We start from the raw sequence: 27,787 nt of genomic DNA on the forward strand, positions 1-27,787 counted from the left end.
CCAGAGAGACAGACAGCCCACGTGTGTTCAACAGTATAAATCTGATTGGACAGCTTTATGGGATTTGGAGAGCACAGATATTATCAGTCTTTCAATGAGTAATTCGCTGAAAATGTACTCACCCTTGGGCCGTCCAATATGTAGATGAGTCTGTTTCTTTATCAAAATATATTTGAATAAATTAAGCATTACATCACTTGCTCATCAATGAATCCTCTGCAGTGAATGGGTGCCGTCAGAATGAGAGTCCAAACAGCTGATAAAAACATCACAGTAATCCACAACCCTCAAGTCCATCAATTAACATCTAGTGAAGTGAAAAGCTGTATGTTTGTATGTTATCCATGATGTTTTTTATTATTAGCTTTTGAACTCTCATTCTGATGGCACCCATTCACTGTAGGTACTCATTAACAAGTAGGTCTGCATATATTTAATATTCACAATGTTTACACTTTGATTTTTCTGGAGATCTTAAAGTCCTTTTCTATATGATATAAAAATATAATTCTGCATTGTGTTCATTTAGTGAAAAGTTTAAGAAACATTGAATTTTAACGAAATTGAATCGAAGCTGTTTTAGAGTTAACACTGTACATATACTACCAGTCAAAAGTCTTAGGTTAATTCAACTTTTTAAAGAAGAGATTAATCCCTTTTTTTTTTACAGAAGGTATGCATTAAATCGATCAAAAAATGACAGTAAATACATTTTATAATGTTAGAAAAGATGCCTATTTCAAATAAATGTTGTTCTTTTAAACATTAATTATTTTCATCACAGAATATACCAAATAAAACAATGTATCAGTTCTCTACAAAAAATATGAAGCAGCACATCTCTTTTCAACATTGATGATAATAAATGCACCTTAAGCAGCAAATCAGCATATCAGAATGATTTCTGAAGGATCGTGTGACACTGAATACTGGAGTAATGATGCTGAAAATTCAGAGTTGCGTCACAGAAATAAATTACATTTTAATATATATTCAAATAGAAAACACTCATTTTAAACTGTAATACTTTTTTCACAATATTACACTTTTACTGTATTTTTGCAGCCTTGGTGAGCATAAGCGACTTAAAAAAAAAAAAAAAAATGTTACCAACCCCAAACTTTTGATTGATACTGTGCATGGTGAGATATTTATTTCCATGGGTAAATACGTGGTTAATTTTTGTAAAAAAAAAAAAAATGCTACATTACTTCACTGACCATTACGTGGCTATGTAGTTCTGAATCAAATCAGAGCTTTTGAGTAGCCTGTTGAAGGGTTTTTGTAATGAAATAACCAGCTTGTGGCACTGAATAGCTCAAGCAGCTACGATAATTGAACTCGGTAAGTCTGCATGCTGAGATTGAATATTTTGTGCGCTGTGAATGTTTGAATGAGTGTGTGTGTGTGTGTGCGTGCGCGCGTGTCCCCTGTTGACGGGGCTCTGCAGCGTGACGCACGAGCCAGCGATGACTCACTGCGGTTTTGATTGAGGATCTTCCCCTTCTGACCACAGACACCAAACTGCTGTAATGTAAAGGCTCAGGTCAGTCTAGCGGTAATATCCTTCCCTGAATATCCTTGACCCTCAAGAAGACTTGTCCCATGCTGAAATGTCATATATCCAGCGTGATCTCTCCTGGGCTGGAGGAGGACAACAATAGATGCATCTAATAACACTAAAAGGAAACGTTCATCCAGAAGTGAACATTTGACTTACCCTCATGTGACTTTATTTCTTTTATTAACACTAAAGAAGAAGTATGCTGGTCATTTCTGCTATGTATTTTGCAAAAATGAAAATCTGCTTTAAATTTATTTAACATCAGGTCATCCAGTTTCTTTATCTGAACAGATTTGGAGAAATTTAGCATCACTTGCTCACCAATGGATCCTCTGCAGTGAATGGGTGCCGTCAGAATAAGAGTCAAAACAGCTAATAAAAACATCACAATCCTCAAGCAATCATATCCATAATCCATAATAAATATATTTTAAGCCAATTTTTTATTCTTGTGGGAACCATACCTTTAAATTATTATTTAGTGAGTTCAACGATTCATTTAGACCCATTTCATAAACTTGACAAACTGATTCATTGCCAATATTTGACTCAAAGACATTTCAGCTCTCATGAAAACATTTTCAGTAAATAATTTCTCACACAAAGCTGTCGTATGATTCCAAAACATTCACAATATTATACTTCATGCATCTTTTTGTGCCTTTTTGAAGCTTGAAAGACAGTTTTCAGGGCCATTTTTGGTAAGAACCAAGTATAATTTCTCACTGTGTGTCAAGTACTTTTTGAATTTGTGAGGAAGCGTTTGCCGAAGGTAGATATTTTTTATTATTAGAACCAAACTGGTGATTAGTTTTTCATTTAATTCAAAACGTTAACAGAACATATCACTGTAAAAAAACAGTTTAAATGCTAGAACTCTTTAATAATCTAATTCATATTTACAAACTTAATTATAACCTCATGCTAATTACTCACCGCTGTACCTGCCGTCAGTCTGTCGAGAAGCAGCATGATAAATTATATCTCTATTTAGATGAGACAGTACAGATGTCTGACAGGTATAATTGTGGCGTTCAGCGAGCGATGCTACACAGTTGCCTAATGGCTTCAGGTCTGCTAACAAAGATTGTTGGTTCAATCCAAGCAAGAGTGACACAGCTGAAATGCCACTGGCAATCGACCACCGGTCTAAACATTTGGGGAAACAGGTCACCCTCAGTGTCTGTAATAGTTACAGCACTTAACCCTGTAATTAGAGTCGCTTTACAGAAGCAATGGCAAATGACTATAATCTCTGTTAATGAAAGTATGTTATTAAATCACTATGAGCAAGTCAAATGCAATGAAAGATGTAAACTCGGAGTGAATTATATTTACACTATATTTATATAACAAATGTTGTAATATATCAAAATAAAACTAAAAACATGTTTATTAAACCAAACAAAAATAATGACATTTAAAAATATTTGTATAAAATTATATATAATTTTTTTAAATATCTAATAATTATTATGAGTTGGTACTGGTTCTCAGCAATAATGAAAAACCTTTTTTATTTGATAAACATTTTTGTGGAGTAATGTGGAGTAACGAGTAATGCAGTATATATATAAATATATATATAAATTTGATAGTAATACATATAATTGAAATAATATACATGTTTTAATGAGTAATGCAGAATCATTCATGTTGACCTCTTCCTCTTGTGTGCATTCACAGGACGCAATGGTTGTGATTCTGAAAAGTCTTTTCCCAGCATGCTTATTCAACATAGTGGGCTTCGGATCCAAGTTCAAGACGCTGTTTTCCACCAGCCAGAGCTATGATGAGGTTAGTCACCCGCAAGGACCCACACACACTGCCCTCATTAGATCAGCAGTTACTGTCCAGAGGATCAATGCTGGGGTTTTTCTGCCAGGATCCAGTGGAAAAGCTCTGGTTTTATATAATGAACGTCTAGTAGAGTTTCATACTGATTTGATAATTTATATAAATACTCCTTAATCAGTGCAGTGCAAAAACAATATTTTATTTCCCAGTATTTTTGTTTTATTTACTGAAAATGTAGAAAAATGTAGTGACTGCATGCTTAAAAAAAAAAAATAAATAAAAAAATTCTGCCATTTGGAAAAGAAAAATAAACTCAAATACCATGTTAGATAAAAATACTGATTAACTGAATATTTTTTCGCAGAAGAAATGTAGTTTTTTATAGTCTGTTATAACAAACCTCCTTTATTTCACAGGAGAGCTTGGCGTTGGCTTGTGAGCATGTGAAGAAGATCCGGGCTGACATGGGCGGCACAAACATACTGGCTCCTCTCAACTGGATCCTGCGGCAGCCCATGCAGAGAGGTCATCCTCGCCTGCTCTTCCTCCTGACCGATGGAGCCGTCAGTAACACGGGGAAAGTTATTGAGCTGCTCCGCAGCCACGCCAGGTTCACCAGGTCAGAGCTTGCACATTCCCATTCGTGCATTTATCAGATGCTTTTTTCCAAAGCAAGTTACATTGCATTTAAGGTGTATATTTGATCAGTTCATGCATTCCCTGGGAATTGAACCATGACCTTGGCGTTGCTAGTGCCTTGCTATGCATCTGAGTCCATCAAATACGATTGTACTGTGTAATTAAAAGGTTGTGCTAATGTATTAATCAGAAATTTTGGTGGGTTTTTAGGACGTTCATTAACTCAAGATCTTGCTCATTTAATTTTTTACTGAACAGCACTGCAACTAATATAGATAGCAGTTATATATCATTGCTCTTTTTGCTGTTTTCTGTTTGCTTCCACTGTCCTCATTTGTAAGTCGATTTGGATAAAAGCGTCTGCTAAATGAATAAATGTAAATGTAATGTAAATGTATTTAGTATATAGAATTAATTTTTTCTGTTTTCTTTTTTTAATTTAAATTTTAGTCAAAGTTTATGTGATTTTTATTCGTTTTTATTTTATTCTATTTAGCTTTAGTTATTCTTTCAGTCATGGTAATTGTACTTAAACTTGTTTTATTTCAGGACAATTTCAGATGTTTGTATAGTATAAGTTTTGCTTCTAATATTTTTTTTTTAGCTTTATATCAATTTATGAAAGCAACTTTTACTAGCTGTAGTTAGATGACAAAAACAGCACTGATCGTGACGCAATTACAATGGTTTTGGATAGATTAACATACTCTCAAAAACATACTGAGAACATAAATGTAACTGAAAAGACAATTTATACTATATAAAGTTGAATATTGACAATAAATAAATACATGTATGTAAATTGATTATTAATCAAATAAAGAGAATATTTCAGCAAACTAACACAAACAGATAGTTCCTCCGAAAGTAAACATTCTGTCGTTCTTTACTCAACCTCATGTTGATCTAAACCTGTATGGCTTTCATTTATCGTTGGAACATAAAATATATACTGAAAAAGTTTTCAGTATTTTCTTCTAATGAAACTCAATGGAGTCCAATGTTGTTTGAACCACAGAATATCTTCTGTGTGCACAAAAATGAAGTCACTCAGGTTTGAAACAACACCAAGGTGAGTGAATGATGGCAGAATAATCATTTTTGCATGAGCTTACTCTGCTGAATATGCTAAATAGATAATAATAGATCATACTGAATAGCATTCACTATCATGACTTGGAATATAATGCTGGAATCATATATGGTGCCTTTTTAGTGCAAACCAGCTTCTGATCACAATATGTTTTCATTTATGTGTAAAAGAGCAGCTCGGATAGTCTTAAAAATATCCCATCTTATTTTCCACATAAGGTTTTGCTGATTAAATGACTCATAATTCAAATCAGAATTTTTTGGGGGTGAAGTAATCCTTTAATATCACAGGTTCAAGGATACAGAGCTGCAGAACTATTCAGGTAATAAGATCATAATCAGATCAGCGCAGCCGCTAGCAACAGTAAATTGATGTCTCTCCGTCTAATCCTTTTAGATCCACACTAGCCATAATGTGGCAGGGATTCGCAGGCTTTGTTTCCGCACTCCGCTGCTTCCGAGAGACTTCCATCTCCCACCTCCAGTCCATTTATCACCTGCCGAGACATTCACCTCGGAGAAGCACTTCTTTTCTTCCCCGTCCTCCTAGAACGGATGCTACACTAGCGTTCTCTCAGATGAATGGAGGAACCTGTGGGTTGTAAGAGCCGTTCCTGCAGTACAATAGACACACGATGGCTGGGAAGTGAAGCCGTGGTGTAATTTACTGCCTTAAACAGCACTTGCCCTCCACAGACGATCTAGAATAATCACAAATGTGTCTTGCTGCACTCCGTTTCTCTGCTGTGAGGACATGACTCAGCTTTCTTTGCTTGTTAGGGAAGAATGTTTCTCAACAAACTCATCTGATCGCCCATCCACACTTTAGTAAATGGACAGATCTGTTCTCTGTTCTCTCATATCTCTCACGCGGTGAGCCGCAGATGTTGCTGCCTACACTGAAGGTCACTCGTCTGCAATTACTACTGTTTGCCTTCAGATACTGTGTATTAAAGCTCAAATCTAGAGATTGTAGAAATTTCTAATAAGGCTTAAATATATCAGCTTGGTTCCAAAACCTAGGGAGCTGCCTACCTTGAGACATCATAGGCACTATGGTAAAACAGTGTATCTTCATGCCTGAAATTAACATTAGTGGTGACATTTTATTGACATAGTGCACATCTCAGAATTCAACGACATCAAAAATTTAACTGTTTTTTTTTTTTTTGTGTTTAAGATAACATTAAATACCACATTCTAAGGAAATTCCAGAATGCAAGGTCTCTGAAAACATTTACAGACAAGGTTTAAGAGAATATTAGTTATATGTAAGTGTGTGTGTGTGTGTGTGTGTGTGTGTGTTTGTGTGTGTGTGTATATATATATATATAAATGTATATATATATATATATATATATATATATCATTATGTAACGCTCTTCTGATGTTTTCACAGACTCACCGCACCTGTCGTGTCTGTGTGTGTGTGTTTGCATCATGGCAGGTGTTACACATTCGGGATAGGCCAGGGTGCGTGCAGAAGGCTGGTTTTAGGACTGGCCGCTGTTTCCAGAGGCACAGCTGAGTTCCTGGCAGAAGGAGAACGACTGCAGCCCAAGGTCCTCATTTCCTCTGACATGTTTATATTCCAGCGCAACTGCTTGCTATTTTGAATGTCACCGCAAAGCAATTACAGCAGCCAAGTAAATTGTGAAGTGTCCACATATATTAGCAATTAACAATTGGTTTTGTTTAGTCAAACATGTGTTAGGATAATAATCATAGCTGACATGCCTTTTCTCCCTGGTGTTTAACTCTAGCATCATTATAGTTTCCCTGTTTTATTTCTATAGACTGTGCTCTCTTGACTGAAGCACTAGATGGTGTTTGACCTTGCAGTTATTTGTGTCTTCGGCAGATGATTAAGTCGCTGAAGAAGTCCATGACATCAGTACTGACTGACATCTCCATCGAGTGGCTGTATCCTGAGACAAAGGAGATCCTGCTCTCTCCAGTGGGGATGACCTGTCTGTTCCCTGGGGACCGGCTGATTGGATACAGCGTGGTCTGTGACACCTCCAGATATCACTCCAACCCCAAATCAGTAAGTCATCCATCCATCCATCCATCTACAATTATTATACTGTATTTTTATATTATTTATATACAATAATATTAATATGAATAATTATTACAGTCAGTAGTAGTGTTATAATACTAGCATTAGTATTTTTTAGATAATGTTATTTTAAATATACTGTATTTTGTTAATAATAATAATAATAATAATAATAGTAATGTATTATTTTTATAAATATGTAATAATCTATTTGATACATTTATTAATTATTAGTTATATGTAATTGTTTTGTTGTATTATTAATATTATTGAGGTAGATAATGTTATTTGAACCTTATTTCATAAAATATCAAATAAAAACTACAGTAGTTAACCTGAAATTGTTGTTTTATTTTATACTACTTTTTATATTAACAACCATAAAAATGCTAATTAATATTATTGTGATTTTATTTATTGTATTTTAATATTACATCAAATATAAATGTCACATGTTGGTTTCTGTTTAGTTCCAACTTTCCCGTTTGGTTAGTTTCCTGTTCTCTACACAAGTTAATTATCATTCATTAGTTTCCTCCTGTGTTTGTTAATCATCTTGTTTGCTCCTTAGTTGCCTGCCGTTTATAAGCCCTCATTTTCTTTACCATCTTTGTTTTGGATTGATGTTATATTTAAATGGTCTACGTGTGTTTAAGTTCATTATCTCCACTTCTTCTTCGTGCACTTTACTAAAACCAAGACCACCTGGCAATACACTTATTATTATTATTTAGAAGATATTTTTATTATTTGAAATATATTGTATTACAGTGTATTAATTATTAGTTATGAATATGTAATTTTGTTGTTGTATTATTAATATTATTTAGATAATATACAGTACACATACATATGTTATGTAAACAAAAACGTTTTATTTTGGATGCAATTAATCATGATTAATCATTTGACAGCACACACACACAAACACACACACACACACATATATTTTTATTTTTTATTAAAAACACTACAATGCTTAATCTGTTATCATTATACTATATTTTTATACTACTACTATTTCAGAATTATTAAGAAAAATATTTGTTATTTACAGTCATTATCCAAAAATACTAAGTATATAAGTATTATAAGTATAATAACTATTATACATTTTAGTTAATGCAAATATAGATTTAGGAGACAAAAAGCTCTCTTTTTCTGTGCTGTAACAGGACAAACGGAGGCGGTACAGTATGATGCGTTCCAACGAGTCGGCCAGTTCAGTGTTCTATCACTCTCAAGAGGAGGATGCTGGGAAGGTGTCCTCTGACGGTCAAGTCGGTCAAGTCGGCTCGCTGTTTGACAGTTGCCAGGAGACCATGTCTGAGAGCAGTCCTGTCGTCACAGAGCAAGACATTATGGGTAAAGTACAGCTCTATACGGGGGAAATATATTTACAAAGTAGTCCATACAAGCTACATTTACATTTAAATTTACAATTATTCATTTAGCAGACGCTTTTATCCAAATCGACTTACAAAATGACAATGAGATACAGAATTTTTATTTTAGGATGAACTATTCCTGATGTCTCCTGATGAAAGAGAGGTTTCTTCATGAAGTCAGCAAGCAATAAAATAAATTGAGGGAAAACTAAAAAAAAATGAGCCTAATTATTTTCTTTTCTTTTCTTTTTTTTACACAGGAACTGACATAGCCACCTCTCCACGAAGACGTGCTTACAGCACCAATCAGATTGTAGATTACAACCCCATGAAGAAGGCCTACACCCCCAGTGACCCCAGCTCAGTGGTGGGCAAAAACCCCCTTAGAAGAGCAAAAGTTCAGGAACTCATAGGACAGACACATCCTGACCACGGAAATCAGTGGAAAATGGACTACCAGGTTGGTAAATGCTAAACCATAAGACTTCGAAACGTGCTACACAAGTATGTGAATACAGAAGCTTTTTGCAATGTAGGATTTTGTGCATCCTATTCCAAACCTATTTTGGGCTTCAAACTGCATTGAAATTTTAACATAATTTGAAGTTGTTAAACTACAGTACATTGCAAGCTACAAACAAAAATAACTACTGTAAGTACATTGGAGCTATATAGATTATTATACTACCCGATTTAATTATTGCTGATGATTGCAGTGTGGGGTTTGTACTAATGAACACTGAATACATAACTCAAAAACATCAGTGAATCATTTTTGTGAATCAGTTAATGAAAATGACTCTTCTAAACAAACGATTTGACTGGAATGAATCAGACTTTCCTGAGCTACATATGGAATAGGACCATTTAGGATGAACTGATTCACTAGAAAGTGTCACGGTCATCAGCTGGTGTGCCCTGGACAGCCACCAGAGGGCACCCCGGGTCTGTTGGTGAGCATATGGCTTGTCATTGTTTTTGTTGGCACCATGTGCTCTCCGGCCTTTATATTTTTGTTCTCAGCTCCGCTCCTGCAGGAAGCAACCTCCCAACCTCCCAAGACCTACCCCTAGCAAGAAGACAGCAGTTATGCTACCAGTACAATGGTCCTTTTGGGATTTTTGGTCAAGATCTCCTTGATGCTGTCAAGGGGTTGGGTTTTTACGGAGGATACCTTCATCCGCTGCTTCCTGTCTGGTCTGGGTGAACCTTTTGATTAGGAGGAGCTGGGGGATTTAGAAACCTGGACTTACTGGTAAGTGATCTACAACTGTTGCCAACGAATGGAGGAGTGGGTTTCTCTCCTTGTGCTTCCCTCCTCCAAACCTATGGCTGTTCCCACCGGGTCACCTCATTCTTGGAAGAGGAGGAGGAGGAGTGTTCCTACTCTGTTGCCATGTTTGGTAATTCCAGAGTCTCGTCCTGACATGGCCACCAGTTCGGAGCCTCTTCAGAGGATGGCCGCCAATCTAGAGTCTTGTCTTGACATGGCCGCCACAACTGAGACTCGTCCAGTTATGGCCTTCATGTCTGCCTTTCCAGTCCACTTCACAAGGTGGGCCCAAGGCTAATGTGGCTGGTTTCCAATTTAGCGGATCCACCGCTGAGGCTGGTGGAGTCTGCTGGCATCTCTATGGTGTTAACTAGTCCAGTAGTCCTGGAGGACCCGACTGCAGTAGTCCTGAATAACCTACATCAGGAGGTCCCTGAGCTCCCCACTCCTGAACAGTTGACCACAGAGCAGCCCACTCTCTCTTCTGCTGCCACGGAGGTCATCACCGAGCAGCCCACTCTCCTTGTCTTGGCCTTGGAGGCCGCTACAGAGCTGCCTGATTTCACTGTTGCTGCCATCGTCAAGAAGGCTGTCTTTGCCTTTCACCGTAGGGCTGTTCTGCGAGCATGGTTCACTTCGGAGTTGGCTCCGGCTTTCTGGGAGCTTGCCCCGGAGTCCACTCAGGAACCCACTTTTATCCAGGAGCCCTCAGAATCCACTCCAGAGCCTGTTCCAGTCCAGAAGCTCTCAGAGTTCACTCAAGAACCCATTCCTATACGGGAGCCCTCAGAATCCAATCAAGAATCCGCTCTAGTCCAGGAGACTTCAGAGTCCACTCTAGTTCGGGAGCCTTCAAGAGCCTGCTTTAGTCCGGGAGCCCTCAGTGTTCACTCAAGAAGCCACCACAGTCCACGAGTCTGCTCCAGAGCCAACTCGAACCCATTCTGCACCACCGTGGTGGTCTTCAGCCACACATTCACCAATGTGGTGGTCATCTGTTCCACTATGGGGATCTTTGGTCATGCCTGCTCTGCTGTGGTGGTCTTCTGCACCACCATGGAGGACTTCAGCCTTCTCTGAGCGGCTGTGGAGGGCTTCAGCTCAGCCCTGGAGGACTTTAGCTCCGCCCTGGTGGGCTTACACTCCACCCTGGATTATTGTTCTGCCAGTGTTTCCTGGTCTACCTCTGGCTCCAGGCCCTCTTCTGCCACATGGGCCTGGCCCACCATCCTTCCCCCTGGTCCCCCTGGTCCCCCTGGTCCTCCTCCAGTCTACTACCCTGCTGGACTTGGTTTTCTGTCTTGGACTGTGGAGCGTCTGGAATCCACTCTTTAAGGGGGGTGAGGGTGTGTCACTGTCATCAGCTGGTGTGCCCTGGACGGCCACCAGAGGGCACCCCTAGGTCTGTTGGTGAGCACATGGCTTGTCATTGTTTTTGTTGGTGCTGTGTGCTCTCATGACTTTGTTAACCCCGCCCACCTTGTTATCTGTTAATTGGTTCAATTGTCCCACCTGTCTGTCCTCATTGCCTACACTTCTTATTATTCCACTTGTGTTTTCTGCCCTCTGTTGGTTTGTTGTAGTTGATGGTGTTTCTGGCTGTGTTTGGATGCCAGTGAAGTGAGTGCAATATAGTTTTTGTCTCTTTGTTCAAATAAATATTTTTTTTGTTCTAACCTGGCTGTCTTGCATTTGGCTTCTGTCTGCATCCCGTAACAGAAAGAATCAGATTTCCCAACTCTATATACAGTATGAAAGACAAAGAACCATTAAAGATGAACTGATTCATTAGAATGAATTGGATTTCCCAATAAGACATATAGGAGAGAGAACTGTTCTTAATAATTTTCCCACATTGTGAGACAAAAAAATCATTTAGTATGCACCAGTTCACTAAAATGAATCAGATTTTCCAGTACCATATGAGAAAACTGTTCAGCATTAACTGATTTACTAGAATGAATCAGCTTTTCAAATATAAAAGAGAGAGAATCGTTTAGGACAAAGCACTTCACTATAATTAATAACATTTCCCAATACCACATACAAAAGAGAAAACCTTGCAGAATTGACTTGTTCAGTGTTGATTCATAAACATAATGTGTCTTTTTTTATGAATGATAATATCTTACAATACATATCCTGAGTAAACAATAAACAAAACTTGGAAATAATCAGTAAACATTTGTATCTGTAATCCCCTTTGTGCATGTGTGTGTTGACACAAAGCAGAAGGCCTCTATTTAGGAAGTAGTTGTTTTCTTCAGAGAAAAAATCAGTAGGCAGCCTTCGTCGTGCCATCTGCTATAGCCCAAGCATCTGCTATGATATGAGAAAAGCTGCATGGATTCATCTGTTTGTTGCAAAGGGTTATTTGAACTCATTTCTGATCTCTGTGATGAGAATGTAATTAAATCTTCTTACCGTCACATCCACATAAACAGAATTTAGTTTTGCACAGCCAGCGGAAGATCAATTACAGTTCCCTTGACAATCAAGCAATGGAAGAATGTGCATGAAGGAAATATGTTTTCGCACTCATGCGCTGAAATAAAAATGCACCTTTGGAGTCCAGTGGGAGAAAAAAAGGTTGGCGGCTGCCACAAAAGACGTGCCAGTTTTTGAAAAGAGTTGAAATAATGAGGCCAAAAATATCCCTGACCTAGAGACATATTAGGATGTAATCAAGACCGCACCGGAGAGGTGGGCATCCTTTGTGACTGATAATGATGGCCATATTCGTTTCATGCATGACAGTTGAGCTGAATGGCACAGGAAAACCCTCTCCATCCTCAACAGGCCTCCTGAGGAGACTTAAGGATGCTTGTATGCTTACTGTATGGCAGCTTTCCTAATAGACTACAGTACATTTCTAGCTCTCTGTGTTTAGTAATTGTATTGCTCAACATTTTTGGCTGTAATATTTTTCTCAGGTTACCTACAATGTGCTTGAGTTATAAAATATAGCATGGGTTTAATTGGGTTTATTCAAACCAATAATATTGATTTTATATATATATATATATATATATATATATATATATATATATATATATATATATATATATATATATATATATATATATATATATATATATATATATATATATATATAAAATGTATGTAATAATTAAGGCTGGTAAGCGATTCAAATGAATCTAATTAATTACATAATGTGGCAACCAATTAATCTGATTAATCACAAATGAATTGCACATCAAATCTGGCTGAGAAATTACTCCCAAAAGATAATTTAAAGTCATTGTTGTGTAAAGCATCAAACAAACAAAAAATAACAAAAGAAGCTACAGCAAGAAATATTCTGTTTGAGTCAACAACAAAACATTATTACATATACTGTTTTGGACCATGAGGGTGAGTTCTGGACGATTTTTTGGATGATATTCTTGTATAAGAATTCACATTTGCGCTCGTGTGATATTGCAATTATTGCACATGTGATATTGCTTAACCATATGATGTAAATATAAGACAAAAACTCAAACGTGGGCATTTTTGCCCCATATCTTGATTTCTAGGATCATTCTAACTACGTTCTCTAGGCTCCATCACGTAGTGAGTTGTTGTCATGCCTCATATTTGTCATCAATCAACTCTCGGATATGTTAGATGATCCACATAGGTCTGGGGCAGGGCAAGTGCGTTAAATGTGTTATTAATTTTAACATGTTATTTTTAATGCATAATTAATTAATCTAAATAATACATTAAATTCCCAATCCTAATAATGATTAATTAACTTAATTAAAACAATTGAGTGTTTATTTACATTTAGATTTAGTCATTTAGTAGACACTTTTATCCAAAGCGAATTACAAATGAGGACAATGGAAGCAAACAAAATCAACAAAAGAGCAATGATATATAAGTGTTTATATAGTGTTGTAACAAGTCTCAGTTAGCTTAACTCAGCACACATAGCAAAGTTGTATATTTTTTTTAAATTATCTAATACATAAAAATAAACAGATGGAATAGAAAAATAATAGAGCAAGGTAGTGTTAGAGGCCTTTTTAACTTTTTGTTAATTTTATAATAAATAAAAAAGAAAACATAGAATACAAAAAGAATAGAGAAGCTAGTGTTGTTTTTAACAAGCAGTTAGTAAATGAATAAAGTGCCAGTATAAAAGGGGCAATTATTATTATTTTTTTTTTTTTGTAAAGAATATAATTAGAATACAGAGTGCTAGAGTTAGAGGGTCAAATAAAGATGGAAGAGATGTGTCTTTAGCATTCTTGAAGATTGCTAAGGACTCATTCTATCAGAAGAGAACATTTAATGTAAAAGTCAGTGAAAGTGATTTATTTCATTGAAATATTAATAAATAAGCAATGTTTTCATCCTAGTTGTCTGTTAGTAAACTGGTCTTCAAAATATAATAAATTAATAAAATATTATTATTTAGTATGCAAACAATATTATTTAAAAATGCACATATTTAAATAATAATCTAAAAATATTTATAAAAAATGTTTATTATTTCAATATAATTTAATATGATTTTGTAAATAAATGTTTTGAGTAATTGTTCATTCCTCAGCATGCTGGCTGAAAGAATAATGACACATCCTGTATTTATCACTCCTACAGTATTTCATGACATTGTTTCTTGAATTCAATGAGTTCAGGGATACTTCCGCATTGCTGACACCCTGCCAAGAGACATATTAAACATCCAGACACTTGCGTTCGTCGTCCAGGGCACAATTAGTTCTGACAACTGTGACAAAACCCTTGATGGCCACAATAACATTTCCAATGTCACGCTCTTTGAAAGGAGGGAAGATATCAATAGTCCGAGTGACACTCGGCACTGCAAGCAATTGGCCGTGGAAGTCTTATCAAAAAGGGAGTGAGAAATATTAGAGATTAGCTATGGCAATAACAAGAGTCCTTGATTTCCCCTCAATGCATGCAATAATGACTTTAACGGTCCTTATTAGCTCTTCAGCAGGAATCAATTTTTCATTAACCAAATTGCCATAACCATTATACCCAAGTGAACAGAGAGCCGTGGCTGTAGGAGCTGGCATGGTTACACCAACTCAAAGAATCATTGTTTTCATAAACTCCCTCTACATAAGGTGGAATAAATTGGATATCAATTCATGTTGCTTTCATGCTGGAAAGTACAATAGGAAACCTGCATGATATGTTCAGGCATAGAAACCCATTCAGACTTGTTAGCATTAGTGCCATTATTGTGGAAGTTCAGGGAACAAGCAATGAACATTTATAACTGCCCTAATGCCATGTCCATAGATTGATGGGTAAAAGATTTTGTCAGGTTGTCTAAAAATGTGCTTCATATCGTACTTATGAGTTAAATTGTATAAGAGACAATAATAATATTAATTTAATATAATATATGAATCATATAATATATTATAATATATAATATAATAATTTATTATTTATTATATTTAATTTGTTTTATTTATTATATTTAATTTGTATTTTTCATATATATATTTTTTATTAATGTAATTATTTTTTAAATATATATGTATTCAGTAATGTTTAAAATTTTTAACTACTAACCAAAAGTTTGGAATAATCTTATTTTCTTTCTTTCTTTCTTTAATTTGATTTTGTTATTATTTCTGGAAAATGTTGTGACACTGAAGACTGAAATAATGATTTATTTTAAAATATACTATATTTTAAAATAGTAAACTTTAAAATTACAGTAATATTTCAAAGTAACACTGTTTTACTGTATTTTTAATAAAATGTGTACATCAGATGTGCCGTTTTGGACTGTATAATTTAAGTACAGTGGCATTGCAGATTGAACAAAATGGCTAATGAACTGTTGCTCGTTTCTCCATCAGCCACAGTTGGCCAGCCTGTGTGCCACATCCTCAAGAGGACGTCCCGTTACTGCTCACAAACCTCCAGCGCAGCAACCAGAGGGTCTCCAGGGGGAGTCTAAGGTGGATCAGACCCATCCCGGCCCAGTCGTGGAAGACGGCTCCAGGTCTTCAACTGATCACTGTTCAACTGACAGCCCTTCTTTAGGCAGCACCGGTGATGCAGGTTGGTCTTTCACTACAGTCCTCAAATAGGAGAAAAAAGACATCAATTTCTGATGCATAATTTTAGCGCTGCTTGGCCTCAGAGTTAAGCTGGCTTTTAACACTGTAATTTAAACACCCATCATCAGCTGCACAGTGTGGGCTTAGAGGCACTTACTGTTATACACTAAGCACTGACTGAGAAACTACTCCTGAAGCTGTTAACCAGTTGTAGTGTGTAAAATCTTTATATATATATAAAAATTAAATTCAGTAGTGAATATGATTTTTTTTCTGATTTCTTACTGCTATAAACATTTTTCATCAGCTAGATATCACTCTTTGTTGAGTGTTGAGAGGAGTAAAAACTCCACAAGGTTGTACTGACATTTTCACACTAAATATAAAGGTTTAAAGGGGTCATATGGTGCAATTTCAACTTTTCCTTTCTCTTTGGAGTGTTACAAGCTGTTTGCAAATAGATAAGATCCCTAAAGTTGCAAAGACTAAAGTCTCAAACCCAAAGATATATTCTTTATAAAAGTTAAGACTCGTCCACACCCTTCTATAATGGCTCGTTTTAACGTCTATGTCACCCAAATATGCACACAAGTTAAGAAGGCATAACTCTGAATCATAACTCTGGAAATCAGTGGTTACAGTAGTTACAACACTGTTCCAGAACAGTTTAACTCAAATATTCAGATGTGTGCAATGCATTTTATGGAGGACTGTTTCCTGATCCTGGTAGAGTAGCCTAGAATGTTGTCTGTGCACAAAGGCTGTTTCTATAAAGTGAGGCAATTCCAACTTTGCAAGGACAGTCTGGCACTTCTGACTCACAGCCTGTAAGTACGTTTACATATTTAAAGAATTTGCCGCTAATTATTCAAATGCAAGTTTTGAGAAGTGTAGAGTAGAGCTTGTTGTCTGTCGTTTCTCCGATCACAAATGCAGACATGTTTTATGTTTACGTGGCATGATACGCAATGCAACGTGTAAAACGACTGTATAAGTCATTATAATCAGTAATTATGTCCCCACTGGATGCAACAAATGCCTAATTTGTAATGGGTTTTATTGGTTTTGTCTCGTCACACTGGGACACGGCATCACAGTATGGTAAGGGGTGTAACATTTTCATCATACACTTGAGGTATTCGGCCAATCACAATGCACTGGATAGCTGGCCAATCAGTGTACACCTCACTTTTCAGAATGTTGAGCTTTGTAAAAATCGACATGTTTCAGAAGGTGGGGCATAGAGGAGCAACAATAATGTACAGTATGTGAAAATAATGTTTTTTAGCCTTAAACCACATAAACACATTTCATTACACCAAATACACAAAACAATGTTCTTTTTAGCAACATCATATGACCCCTTTAAACTCCCAAGTATTCAAACCTGGTATATGCATGAACTTTTCCAGAAATCTCTATAAAACCATTTTTAGATTGGAGTTTTTACATTTTGAAATTCGACTGGAAAACTCTAATGGTCAAAAAATGAGGGCAAGATAATTCATAGATATCTTAAAATAGTTCAAATGTTTTGAAAAATATTTAGTCCCTTTTTTCTCACTGAGCCTGCATTTATTTGATAAAAAATACAGTAAAATTTTGTGAAATGTTACTTTTTGAAATACCTGTTTTCAGTTTTTAATATAGTTTCAAATGTAATTTACTTCTGTGTTGCAAAGCTGAATTTTCAGCATCATTACAGATGATTACAATCTTTCTTCAGTGTAATACGATCCTTCAGAAATCATTCTTATTTGCTGATCTAATGCTCATGAAACATTTTTTCTTATTATCAGTATTGAAGACTGTGGTACATTTTTCCAGGGTAATTTGATGAATACAAAGTTCAAAAGAAAAGCATTTATTTGAAATCTTTTGTGACATTATAAATTACTTAACTATTATTTTTTTTATCATTTTAATGTGTCCTTATTGAATAAATATATATATAAAAAAAAATCATGCTGACCCCAGTCTTTTCATCAGTACTATACTGTAAGATGATATGAGTGGCCAATGCATTTCTATATGATTTTAGATGAGTTTTAGATGTTATTGATTTAATACTGGTGTTTAATGTACTATAATGTCTCTCAATTAATAACTTTGAAAGCACCGCCATCAAAACACAGCTTATGTAACCAATCCACAGTATTCAACAATAAATTTCAAGACTGTCAGACTTTTAATCGCCTGCTGTGAGCAATTTTTCTGTCATTATTCAAAATCCGTAGGTCTCGGTTTTTATGGCAACTATCAGCTTTTAGTTTTGTGCAATAAAACAGATATTAAACCTAATTGCCTGTCAGTTACCATATTAAACAGCTACATGTTCTCAGATTCAGACATCTCGCTCTTTTTCAGCACCATGAGAGTTGCATTTTTAAGACAGCGTGTAAAGTTTGAAGCAATTTCAAAACTAATTTTTAAAAACAGTAATCACACAACCTCATGTCATTCCAAACCTCACCGTAAGAACTTTGTTCATCTTCGGGAACACAAATTAAGATATTTTTGATGAAATCCGAGAGTTTTCTGAATCGGAAATACCATGTTTAAGGATCAAGATCAAGGTTTATGAAAGGTTTTCTCACAGCTTCATCAAATTAAGGTTGAACCACTGATGTCACATGGACTATTTTAACCATGACCTTACTACCTTTCTGGGCCTTGAACATGGTAGTTGTGTTGCTGTCTATACAGGGTCAGAAAGCTCTTGGATTTCATCAAAAATATCTTAATTTAAGGTCTTATGGGTTCGGAATGACATGAGGGTAATGGTGAACTATCCATTTAAGGCTTTTTATCCTCCTCTAGCTGTTTTTAAAGCATATCCTAAAATGGCATCTCAACAAAATCTGTTGTACCTTAGTAACGCATGGTTCCTTTAAGCAACCCAACCACTAGTTGATTTTAAAAATATCACATTTTTGCAGTTCTAACTTGTCATTATACACTCAGCCAACTGGTCTCTGATGTTTTCAGCAGGAAAAGCATCTGTTAATACTCTGAATATTACGTTTACCTTCTGTGCCTTTTCGAACAGATGGTTACACGCATCAGCTTTGCGAAGTCGAAACGCCCCAGGATCCTCACGCGCCGGAATTCAAGGCCAGTCTGGGAAAGGGAGATTGCAAAGTGGTCATATCAGGACTGCTGTGCGGGAAGCCCATGAGATGGGAGGTGGCCTTTGACATCCAGCCTTACCTGAAAGGCCGAGAGCGGGAGGAGAAAGTTCACGAGGACCTGTGGAACGAAACCTTCCATCACCTGGCGGGAAGCTCCATTATTCAAGACTTTGAACACATGGCGGATAAAGAGTGTGAGATTGAGCATGGTAAGGTCAATTACCAAATATTAAAACATCCAACTTGCTTTAATATCTGATCAAACCCCTCTATGCCATTTCTTGTAGGTTCTGGGAGAAGGTACCAGCTTTATGCCATCCACACAAGCAAAGCCTGCAACATCTTGAGCAAATACACAGCGTTTGTTCCTATCGATCTGGACAGCAATGAATATTTGCCCACCTGCATTGAGTACAGCCATCCCGGTAGGTCATTCTTCTAATTCACCTGAGCTCACAAGGTCTGGCAGTTGCAATTATTACGTCAAATACACTCTTCTCAGGAAGAAGAAAACAGGGAGGAGAGCTGGGGAACAGACGAAGCAGTTGCTCCTGGCTTAAGCACACAATTAGATTATTGTAATGACTCCTCGTGCATTTCTTTATCTCCAGGGGAGCATCATAAACGAAGTTCGCACTGCAGTTCTCGTTCCAGCAGCAGGAAGAACCGTGCTTACTCTGTGGGTCTGGGTCGCTCGCAATCGGGAGGTTTGCCTGGGCAAGATGATGCAGCGTTATGTTACAGTAAGATTGACGACAAAGTACTGACAATTGGCTTGTTTACAAGTGTGGAGTAAAAAATTGATGGATCATTAGACTTTTTTATATCGCATGAAAGAGACTAAAAGCTTGGTTTGATTTCATTCCTTATTCTTTCATTTCTTTTGGGTGTGAGTCTATGGCAATCCCTAGAAAAAAAATTGTAAAAAGTTATACATTTGGCACATTTATTTATTATCACATCCAATTTTAAACTCTCTAGTGCCACCAACTGGTCAACCTTCACATATTTTACCATTAGACAGGGTGTGACAAGTCTACCAAGATCAGCAAACAGTCCTCCGTAAAATGCACTGCATTTGAGTCTGACAATCTTGAAACTAAATATTTCTGATATGTGAAACTGCTTAATGCATTAACATATTTGATGGTGATGATGCCAAACAATAAGTGAGATCCAATGCTTTGGTCTACATCTACCTCAATCGCTGCAGAAGTAGAGCTGCTAAAATCATCAAAGACTCCACCCACCCCAGTAACCATATTTTCACTTTGCTGCCATCTGGTAAGCGCTACCGTAGCCTGATGGCAAAAACCGAGAGACTCAGGAGGAGTTTCTTCCCCCAGGCCATCAGGCTCCTAAACTCTAAACCACCCTCTTAACATCCTCATGCCTCCACTTAATGTTCACTTTATCATTTTCACTTTATTTACTACCTCACATTGACACACTACTGTGTCACCCTGTTTGCACATTTGCTTCTTGTACATTCCTGTGTATCTTAATATTTAAGAATACAGTAAAATGCATATATGCACATTGCACATCCCTGTACATCTTAATATTTAAGACTACAGTTTACATTCATGCACATTATTTTGCGTTCCATATTTAATTCTACAATATACATCTTTTTATATTTTATTCTTATATTTTTATTGTTTACTTTTATTTCATTCTTACATAGCTATATTTATGTATATTTTCATCTGTGTTGTTTTCTTTAATAATTGCACTGTCCATGGACCAGACCTGACTCACATTTCACTGCTGGTTATATATGCTCTATATAATTTTGTATGTGACGAATAAAAATCTTGAATCTTGAATCTTGAATTGACTGCACTAGTGGCAATGACAGTTGGGACCCAATCAATTCATTGACAGTTCCTCTGGTTAAATATCACAAAAATATTCAAAAACCTGCATTTGGGAAAACTTGGCCTACAGTAAAATATGTATATGATTTTGTGGAATTTTAACACTTTCACATAGTATTTTGTGTACAGTCCTCACTGACAAACTATCAAATCTTCACCAGAGGTCCAGTAGCCTCATAAAACTGAACCAAAAGCACCCACAAAACTTGAACAAAAAAAAATATATGGGTTGTCATAGAGTATTCTGACAATACAAAATCAAATAGATAAAAGGTTGGTTGATCATAAGCTCAGACCCATTAATCATTCCTTAATGCTAGTTCAGATAACAGCTTTCATTCCAAACCAATGTCAAAAGGACTTGTGTCTGCACCCTAAAATGCTATTTTTGCTCTATATACATAGACGATTCATCCCAACCCCCCTGCAAAACACCCTCATCCTCCAGCTGGGACCGATGTAGTTCTTCTGAAGGTACTTTTCTCTGACCGTCTGCATCACTTGGTTATTTCTATTTTTATAGTCCTGCAGGTGTTCAAGAATGTCAAGCAAACACAGCAGCGTTAATCACTCAAGTTTGTAGCTGCTGAATTCATTAATTAGATTTGACCTAGAGGAGCATAGGCGAGATTATTGAGTGCTTTTTGCCTTGGAGTGCAGTGTATTTGTTTGTGTGTGTGTGTGTGTGTGTGTGCTGGGCCCTAAAGATCATCAGAATCCAACCTGCTTTCTCTTTCAGCCTCTCAAAGGAGTTCATCGGTGACCTCCGACCCTTCGCAGAGATCAGTCGAGAGCCTTTTCTCTGCCAGGTGGGTGTAGACAGAGGGAACGAGATGGGTGAAAGAGCGAACAACATCCACAAATCAAGTTACACTATTAAAAACACTGTAATTCACAGAATCACAGATGAATAATTCAGCAGTTTGCATCGCTCCTGCGCCATTGTTTTAAATCATGAGTCCAATTTGCATTTTGATTGCTTTTGGTAGTCTGTTGGGTGCATGTAATGAGTTCAACTCTCAGAGAAGACAAGACTGACATTCATTAGTCATTTAAAAAACTTAAGACAGGAGATGTGTAGACTGACAATACGACAGATTTGCGCAGGTATTTAGGCTATTTTGAAATCATTTTGTTGTTATGTTTTGTTGCACATAATGTTTTGCTAGTGTTACAATTAAATGAATCAGTGTGACAATTATCTTCTGGCAAGTGTTTGCTCTCTTGATGTCAAAGGTTTTGCTATTAGCATTTTCTTTTTAAAAAAATTAGTCTAAACTTCTTGAGCATGAATTGAAGCATACTCAAGTCCAAAGAAGTGTGAAAATTAAAGGATGTTAGTCACAACCACCCAGTTTCAGTTTTAATTAGTGCTTGGCTTTAAGAAACACTGACATCATATGCAGAGGGCAAATTAACTGCGGGGTGAATACTGTATCACTGAATACTATAGACTTAGCTCATAAATATTAATGACTCTTGTGAATATTAATTACGACATGCACCAATGGTTTTACAAACATCTAAATAAATAGTTTACATTAATCATTAATCTTTGAGAAACTAATTGGTTCAAATTCGGCCTGGATTATATCCTAATACCATTCAAATCACTATATTAATAAGTGCATAAAAACTAAATTTAAAACAAAAGATAGATGCTACTCCAGACACAAAACAAACACTTCCCTTTTGTGTCTGGAATCTCTTTCACAGTTTTACCTCTCGTTGTCATTTGAAATGTCAGCTGAACTAATGACCAAAACATGAGGAGCGGTGCTATCAGGGGTGTCACACCCTGCAAATTAAAGGGGCAGTGCGACGGGGCGAAGGGGCAGATTTCACCAAGAAAAGGAACTTTAGACGTGTCTGTGCATTTAAAGACGACAGTGAGTAAAAGGTGTTGTTTCTTTTTGCCTCCAGCAAGCTGAGCCTGAGCAGGACACGTCTCCTGACGAAAGCCGCCAGGGGCTTCATGAGCCGGTCGCAGAGCAAAATCTGCAACTCCATGGGAGAGAGCGAAAATGACAACAAGGACTACATCCCTCTGGTTTCTGTCACCATATTCTTCTTTTAGGATGTTGATGCTGTGTGGTTTCAGTAGAACATACATTTGAAGTCAACATGAAATTGAAATTGCCCTTATTAAATGCCTGTAATGGTAAGAGGCATGACGTTTCCAGACAATGTGCAATATGCAGTTAACTCATAATACACTGGGCCAGTTAACCAATCTTAGCCCACCGTGTATTTAGAAGGAAATGGTATCATAGAAACAGGAAGTCAACAGGCCGTTCAAATGACATTGGAGACAGTGGCGTAGAATAAAGGTAAAATATATGAAAAATAAGGCGTTTTTTTGTTTTTTCAAAACAAAGCATGAAAATATGTTACACTGCACCTCTAAAAATAAAGTAGTCAACAACCCCTTTAACTTTTTTAATGCATGTTTAATGCATATATATACATACAGTATACATATTAGTGCTGTTAAGCCATTAAAAAAATACAAATTAATTGCTTTTTTTTTTTTATGTGGAAACAACATAAAGATAGTATGACACCCTTTTATGACAGAAGGTAAGTATCAGTGATACCAATACTGCTAATGTCTCTAAGAAACTGTTCTTGTTTTCCTAATATTTAACCACTGACTATAGCCATTCAACATCACAGTATAATTGAGAGCTGTCAAGTTTAACATTTATTAGACTTGAAAAAATAACTATGTCAAATTCAAGTGACCTTAAAAAAAATCTTCACATAAACAAACACCTGTGCTCAGCAAGTTGGAAATATACAGCAACTGAATAAAGCTATCAAACCCTAAATTCTAAAGTGAATCTAGATGAATCTTTAAAGCTACAACAATGATTGATTTCCTCTATTTTATTTTGTTCTTTGATTAACAGACATCACAGCAGCTGGGTTATTGGGTTGTTTGGCTGCTATTACTTTAAGAGCTACTGCTGCAGAACTTGAGACGGATCTGACACACATTGTTTTTTTCTCAAAGTGCGTGCTGTCGCATTTGTGAGTGCAATTGCACAGCACGCTGTACAAGCACAGTGTATTGGCTGAGCACACAGGAAATGTGTTATTACTGACATATGGCCTGAAAAAATCTCATCTGACCACAGTTCACTGTTGAAATTGAGTGCGCATCTGAAAAGTCTCCTATTTGATGTGGTGGTAAAGATTTTCTGTATCTAAATAAACAATTCTTGTCAAGAAAAAAGAGACAGAAGCAGCTGTTGTGAGTGGGGTGGCCAACCCTAGCCCTGCCCCTGTGTTAACTGAATTAAATATAGTATTGATGTTTTATTAACAAAGTTCGGGAGAAGCATGCTCAGATAATCTAATTAACACGAATGGAGCAAAACCAGTACTCAACCCAATTAACAAGATAAGATGTGTACTGTATATACACTGTACACAGCAGACATAACTCTGTTCCTGTTTTCCAGAATCCCTCCATCACCCGATCTCTTCATTTAAAATTATTTCTGTCCTAACCTGAGGGGCCAAAATTCTGAGCTCAGACTCCTCCCCTTTTGGAGAGCATGCCAAATGCACATAACCTTTACTCTGTTTATTACAATATATATATATATATATATATATATATATATTTTATTTTTTTTTTTCATTGTGGAAGTAAATGAGTTTCATGTTGACTTCAAACAGAGTGCTCGACAAACTTAAACTAATAATAATGTCATCACGTGTATTGCATCCACTCACCTCATAACCTATAAATAGCCTGTCAATACTCACCCTGCACACAAAGGCAGTCTTCTTTACGTATAGTGAGTAATAGATCTGTTGACATTTAACAAGCGCCGATCAATATCTCGTGATCGCTAAGTCTGGTTAAATGAGATGTACTATTTGAGAAGACTATATTGGTCATGGCAATTACTCAAAGTAAACGGTGATGAGGCGTAACAAAATCAGTAGAGCGTATTTTTAAGGCTAATGTAATTGACAATGCCTAAAGACCTTAAAGGGCTCATTGAAGTTCTGTCTTTGAGCTTGTTTATATGTTTAAGCACTGATTAAGTAGACATTATGGTTTCTACTTCCTGTTGCAGGTGTCATTGCAGCTGTCCTGTGGGGCGTTCATGTTGGACAGTGCCTTGTGTGATGCCATCAACGTGCCCATGGACAAGCTGAAGTGGACGTCGCCCTTCACCAGCCACAGACTCAGCCTTACTCATGTGTCCCACTCTGGTTCCCGGCGCTCTGAGAGTCTGGAGGTCCACCACGGCTCCTCGCCTCCTCCAAAAGACTTAGACTTCAACTCTGAATGTGAGGAGTTGGTATCCCACACATCTTCATCCTCATTCCAGGCCCGGAGCCCTCGGATGGAGGGCGAGCCTTCGTTGTGGAGTGGCTTCTCGTCGATGTCGACCAAAGCCCCGCCATCGCCTATCAACTCTTTGTATGACAGCGGACGGGGGTCTGAGACTGAAATTGCAGAGACAGCCCTGCCGGGTTCACCCGGGATCCTGCGAAGGGCCGTGCAAGACCCCGAGGGGATGGTGTGGGCGACTGCTGTTGCTCTGGCCTGGCTGGAACACAGTTCGGCAAGTTATTTCATTGAGTGGGAGATGATCGCCGCCAAGGCCAGCATGTGGCTAGATGAACAGATCGTCCCAGAGGGCCGAGACCTGGCGTCGGTCAAAGCCGCGGCCAATCAACTCTTCATCATCCTCAGACACTGGGACGAGAACCTGCAGCTCAACATGCTCTGCTATAACCCCAACAGCATGTGAGGCCTGACAGGGTAGGGACGAAACTTCAATCTATGCTAAACGAGGGTTTTACTCGCCTTGAGTTGTTTTAATGTTTATTCTGTGGATTTCGTTTTAGTTTTATGAATAGAAATTGTAACAGTATTTCATCAACCTGAAGGCCAGAAACATACTCCGCACAGGTATGTAAACGCCAATGTATTGCAAGCATCCTGTTGTATATATGTAACTTGTTTTCTTGCATTACTGTAGCAGTAACAAACCTATAAAAGATCTGTATCTGTCTCCTATTGAAAAAAATATTACCGTTTTGAGGAAACTGAGTGTTATTTAGTATTATTTATATACAGTGTTATTACTTTTTTTAAATTAGGATTTTAAATTAAATACATTTTCTTGTTTTATTTCAATTGTACTTTTTGTTAATTTTTTTGCCATTTTAATTTTAGTAGTTTTTTTGTTTTTTATCTTAATATTTAGGTTTAATTAATTAATTAAAAAAAAATATTTTAGTGTTTTAATGTAAAACTAATTTCTGTTATTTGCTGACATTTGTAATTTTTCTTTAGTTTACATTTAACATAACATTTTTATTTGATTTTATATCTTATTTTATTACTTTAGTTTTATTTCAATGAACAAAAATGTTTTTAAAGGTTTTCAGTTTTAGTAAATGATACTTACCCTGTTGCGATAACAAAAAATAGACTTAATGTTATTAAGTTAAAATGATCAGAAATTAAGTCACAATTATTTGTATAATTTTTTACATTCTGAGGTGGAAAGGGGCTTGCATACAAACTTCAGTAATTGAGAGGGAGTATTTTTTTAATGTTTAATATTTGTACCATTCAATCGCTGTTTTATTCAATTGGAAGTTAATTGGAATTAATGGGAGTAAAGAGGTGCAATAGCACCCCTTGTGGCAACATTGACAATGCATCTTTTATTTGTTTAATTCTGAATCGACACATACAAAAACTGTGAAATCGAGTTAGCATGCTGTAGCTAGAAGTGTTTGCGTTCACATATTTGCATAGAGTATATTCCGGGCCAAACACCACCCAAAAAATGTGCATGTCTTTGCAAGATCGTTCGTATTTTTTCTGTCGTCTCTGAAATAATGACGTGCATATTGTTTAAAAACTGTCTGGTTGCTGCTTTGGAAATTTTGTACCATAAACATTAATTGTACGAACCCTTATAGTGACTTGTTCATTAGTTTGCGTGGTTGACTGCTACTGTAGCTATGTGTGGCATTACAGGCTATTTTAAGTGTCGGAGGATCCAGTGACTTATAAGATGCAGATACATCATGTAAAGTACATTCGTTTGCCTTTACGATCGATAAAGATGTCAAATTGTCGCTGGAACGACACTTTCGATTGCTTTAAGTGCTCTCCAGTCTTAAGTGCCTAACCCTGCAGAACTTTCTGGACTGTTGATATGAACGTTGTACTGTTAGCGCAATGCGTAATTGATTATTTTTCCATTTTGCCGATTACATTTATCGCTGTGTATGTATTATTCTAGTACTTTGTTGATGTCAGTTCAAATATTGTACAGACAAATTCTAAAGATTGGCTGTAAATATATGTTTAAAAAAGTAGCCTAAGTGAGAAAATGCAAAAGCTAGTGTATCTCTCGATATATCGCACTGGTTTATTTCATTATCATGCGTATTACACCTCAGGTATTGCTCTTGAGTACTGTTGTCTAAGTAGATAAATGAGTGGTTTGTGGAAAGATCTTTCATCTCAAGGTTCTTTTGAGATCAAACCTCTCTTGTGCTCTTGTGACGTGGCAGCTGGTTTGTGAAAAGTGCATTACGTCAGTCAGTTGTACTAAATACTTAAGTGTCGAATTCCCTTCAAGTTATGTGTACTTGCTAGTGCAATGCTGGACTCTGTAAATGCATGTAATAAAGTTAATTGGATGAAAAATTTGGTCTCTTTATTTCCACTATATAGGATAAAAATATATATATAAAAAAATCAGTCTGGCTCCATTCACACTGACAGTGATTTGCACCCACAAAACGTTTGGATGTCATGCAGTTTCGTTGTGTATTGATGGTTTTGGATGTCAATAACAGTGACTTAGTTTTATGCAAATATGCAATATGTAATGATGATGTAATGC

General features: G+C 36.7%; 1 protein-coding gene across 1 annotated transcript; it reads left to right on the forward strand.

Annotated features, from left to right (window-relative positions):
- The first annotated feature begins 3,256 nt into the window (after window positions 1–3,256).
- Window positions 3,257–25,924, forward strand: vwa5b1 (von Willebrand factor A domain containing 5B1). The gene is made up of 14 exons (XM_026199063.1): window positions 3,257–3,361; window positions 3,778–3,980; window positions 6,540–6,654; window positions 6,954–7,139; window positions 8,330–8,519; window positions 8,803–9,002; window positions 15,674–15,878; window positions 18,927–19,217; window positions 19,296–19,433; window positions 19,620–19,751; window positions 21,294–21,362; window positions 21,628–21,697; window positions 22,812–22,938; window positions 24,983–25,924. The coding sequence occupies exons 1-14, from the start codon at window positions 3,257–3,259 to the stop codon at window positions 25,664–25,666; spliced, it is 2,715 nt and encodes a 904-aa protein (XP_026054848.1). The 3' UTR covers window positions 25,667–25,924.
- The last annotated feature ends 1,863 nt before the right edge of the window (window positions 25,925–27,787 follow it).

Source organism: Carassius auratus, chromosome 23, assembly GCF_003368295.1.
Source record: "Carassius auratus strain Wakin chromosome 23, ASM336829v1, whole genome shotgun sequence".
Taxonomy (NCBI): Eukaryota; Metazoa; Chordata; class Actinopteri; order Cypriniformes; family Cyprinidae; genus Carassius; species Carassius auratus.

Excerpts from the sequence above, each read along its gene's own strand:
- vwa5b1 (XM_026199063.1), top strand. The coding sequence starts at position 3,257 with ATGGTTGTGATTCTGAAAAGTCTTTTCCCAGCATGCTTATTCAACATA. Across the intron at positions 9,003-15,673 it reads AGTGGAAAATGGACTACCAG|CCACAGTTGGCCAGCCTGTG; the intron begins GTTGGTAAATGC and ends TTTCTCCATCAG. Across the intron at positions 19,218-19,295 it reads AGAGTGTGAGATTGAGCATG|GTTCTGGGAGAAGGTACCAG; the intron begins GTAAGGTCAATT and ends CATTTCTTGTAG.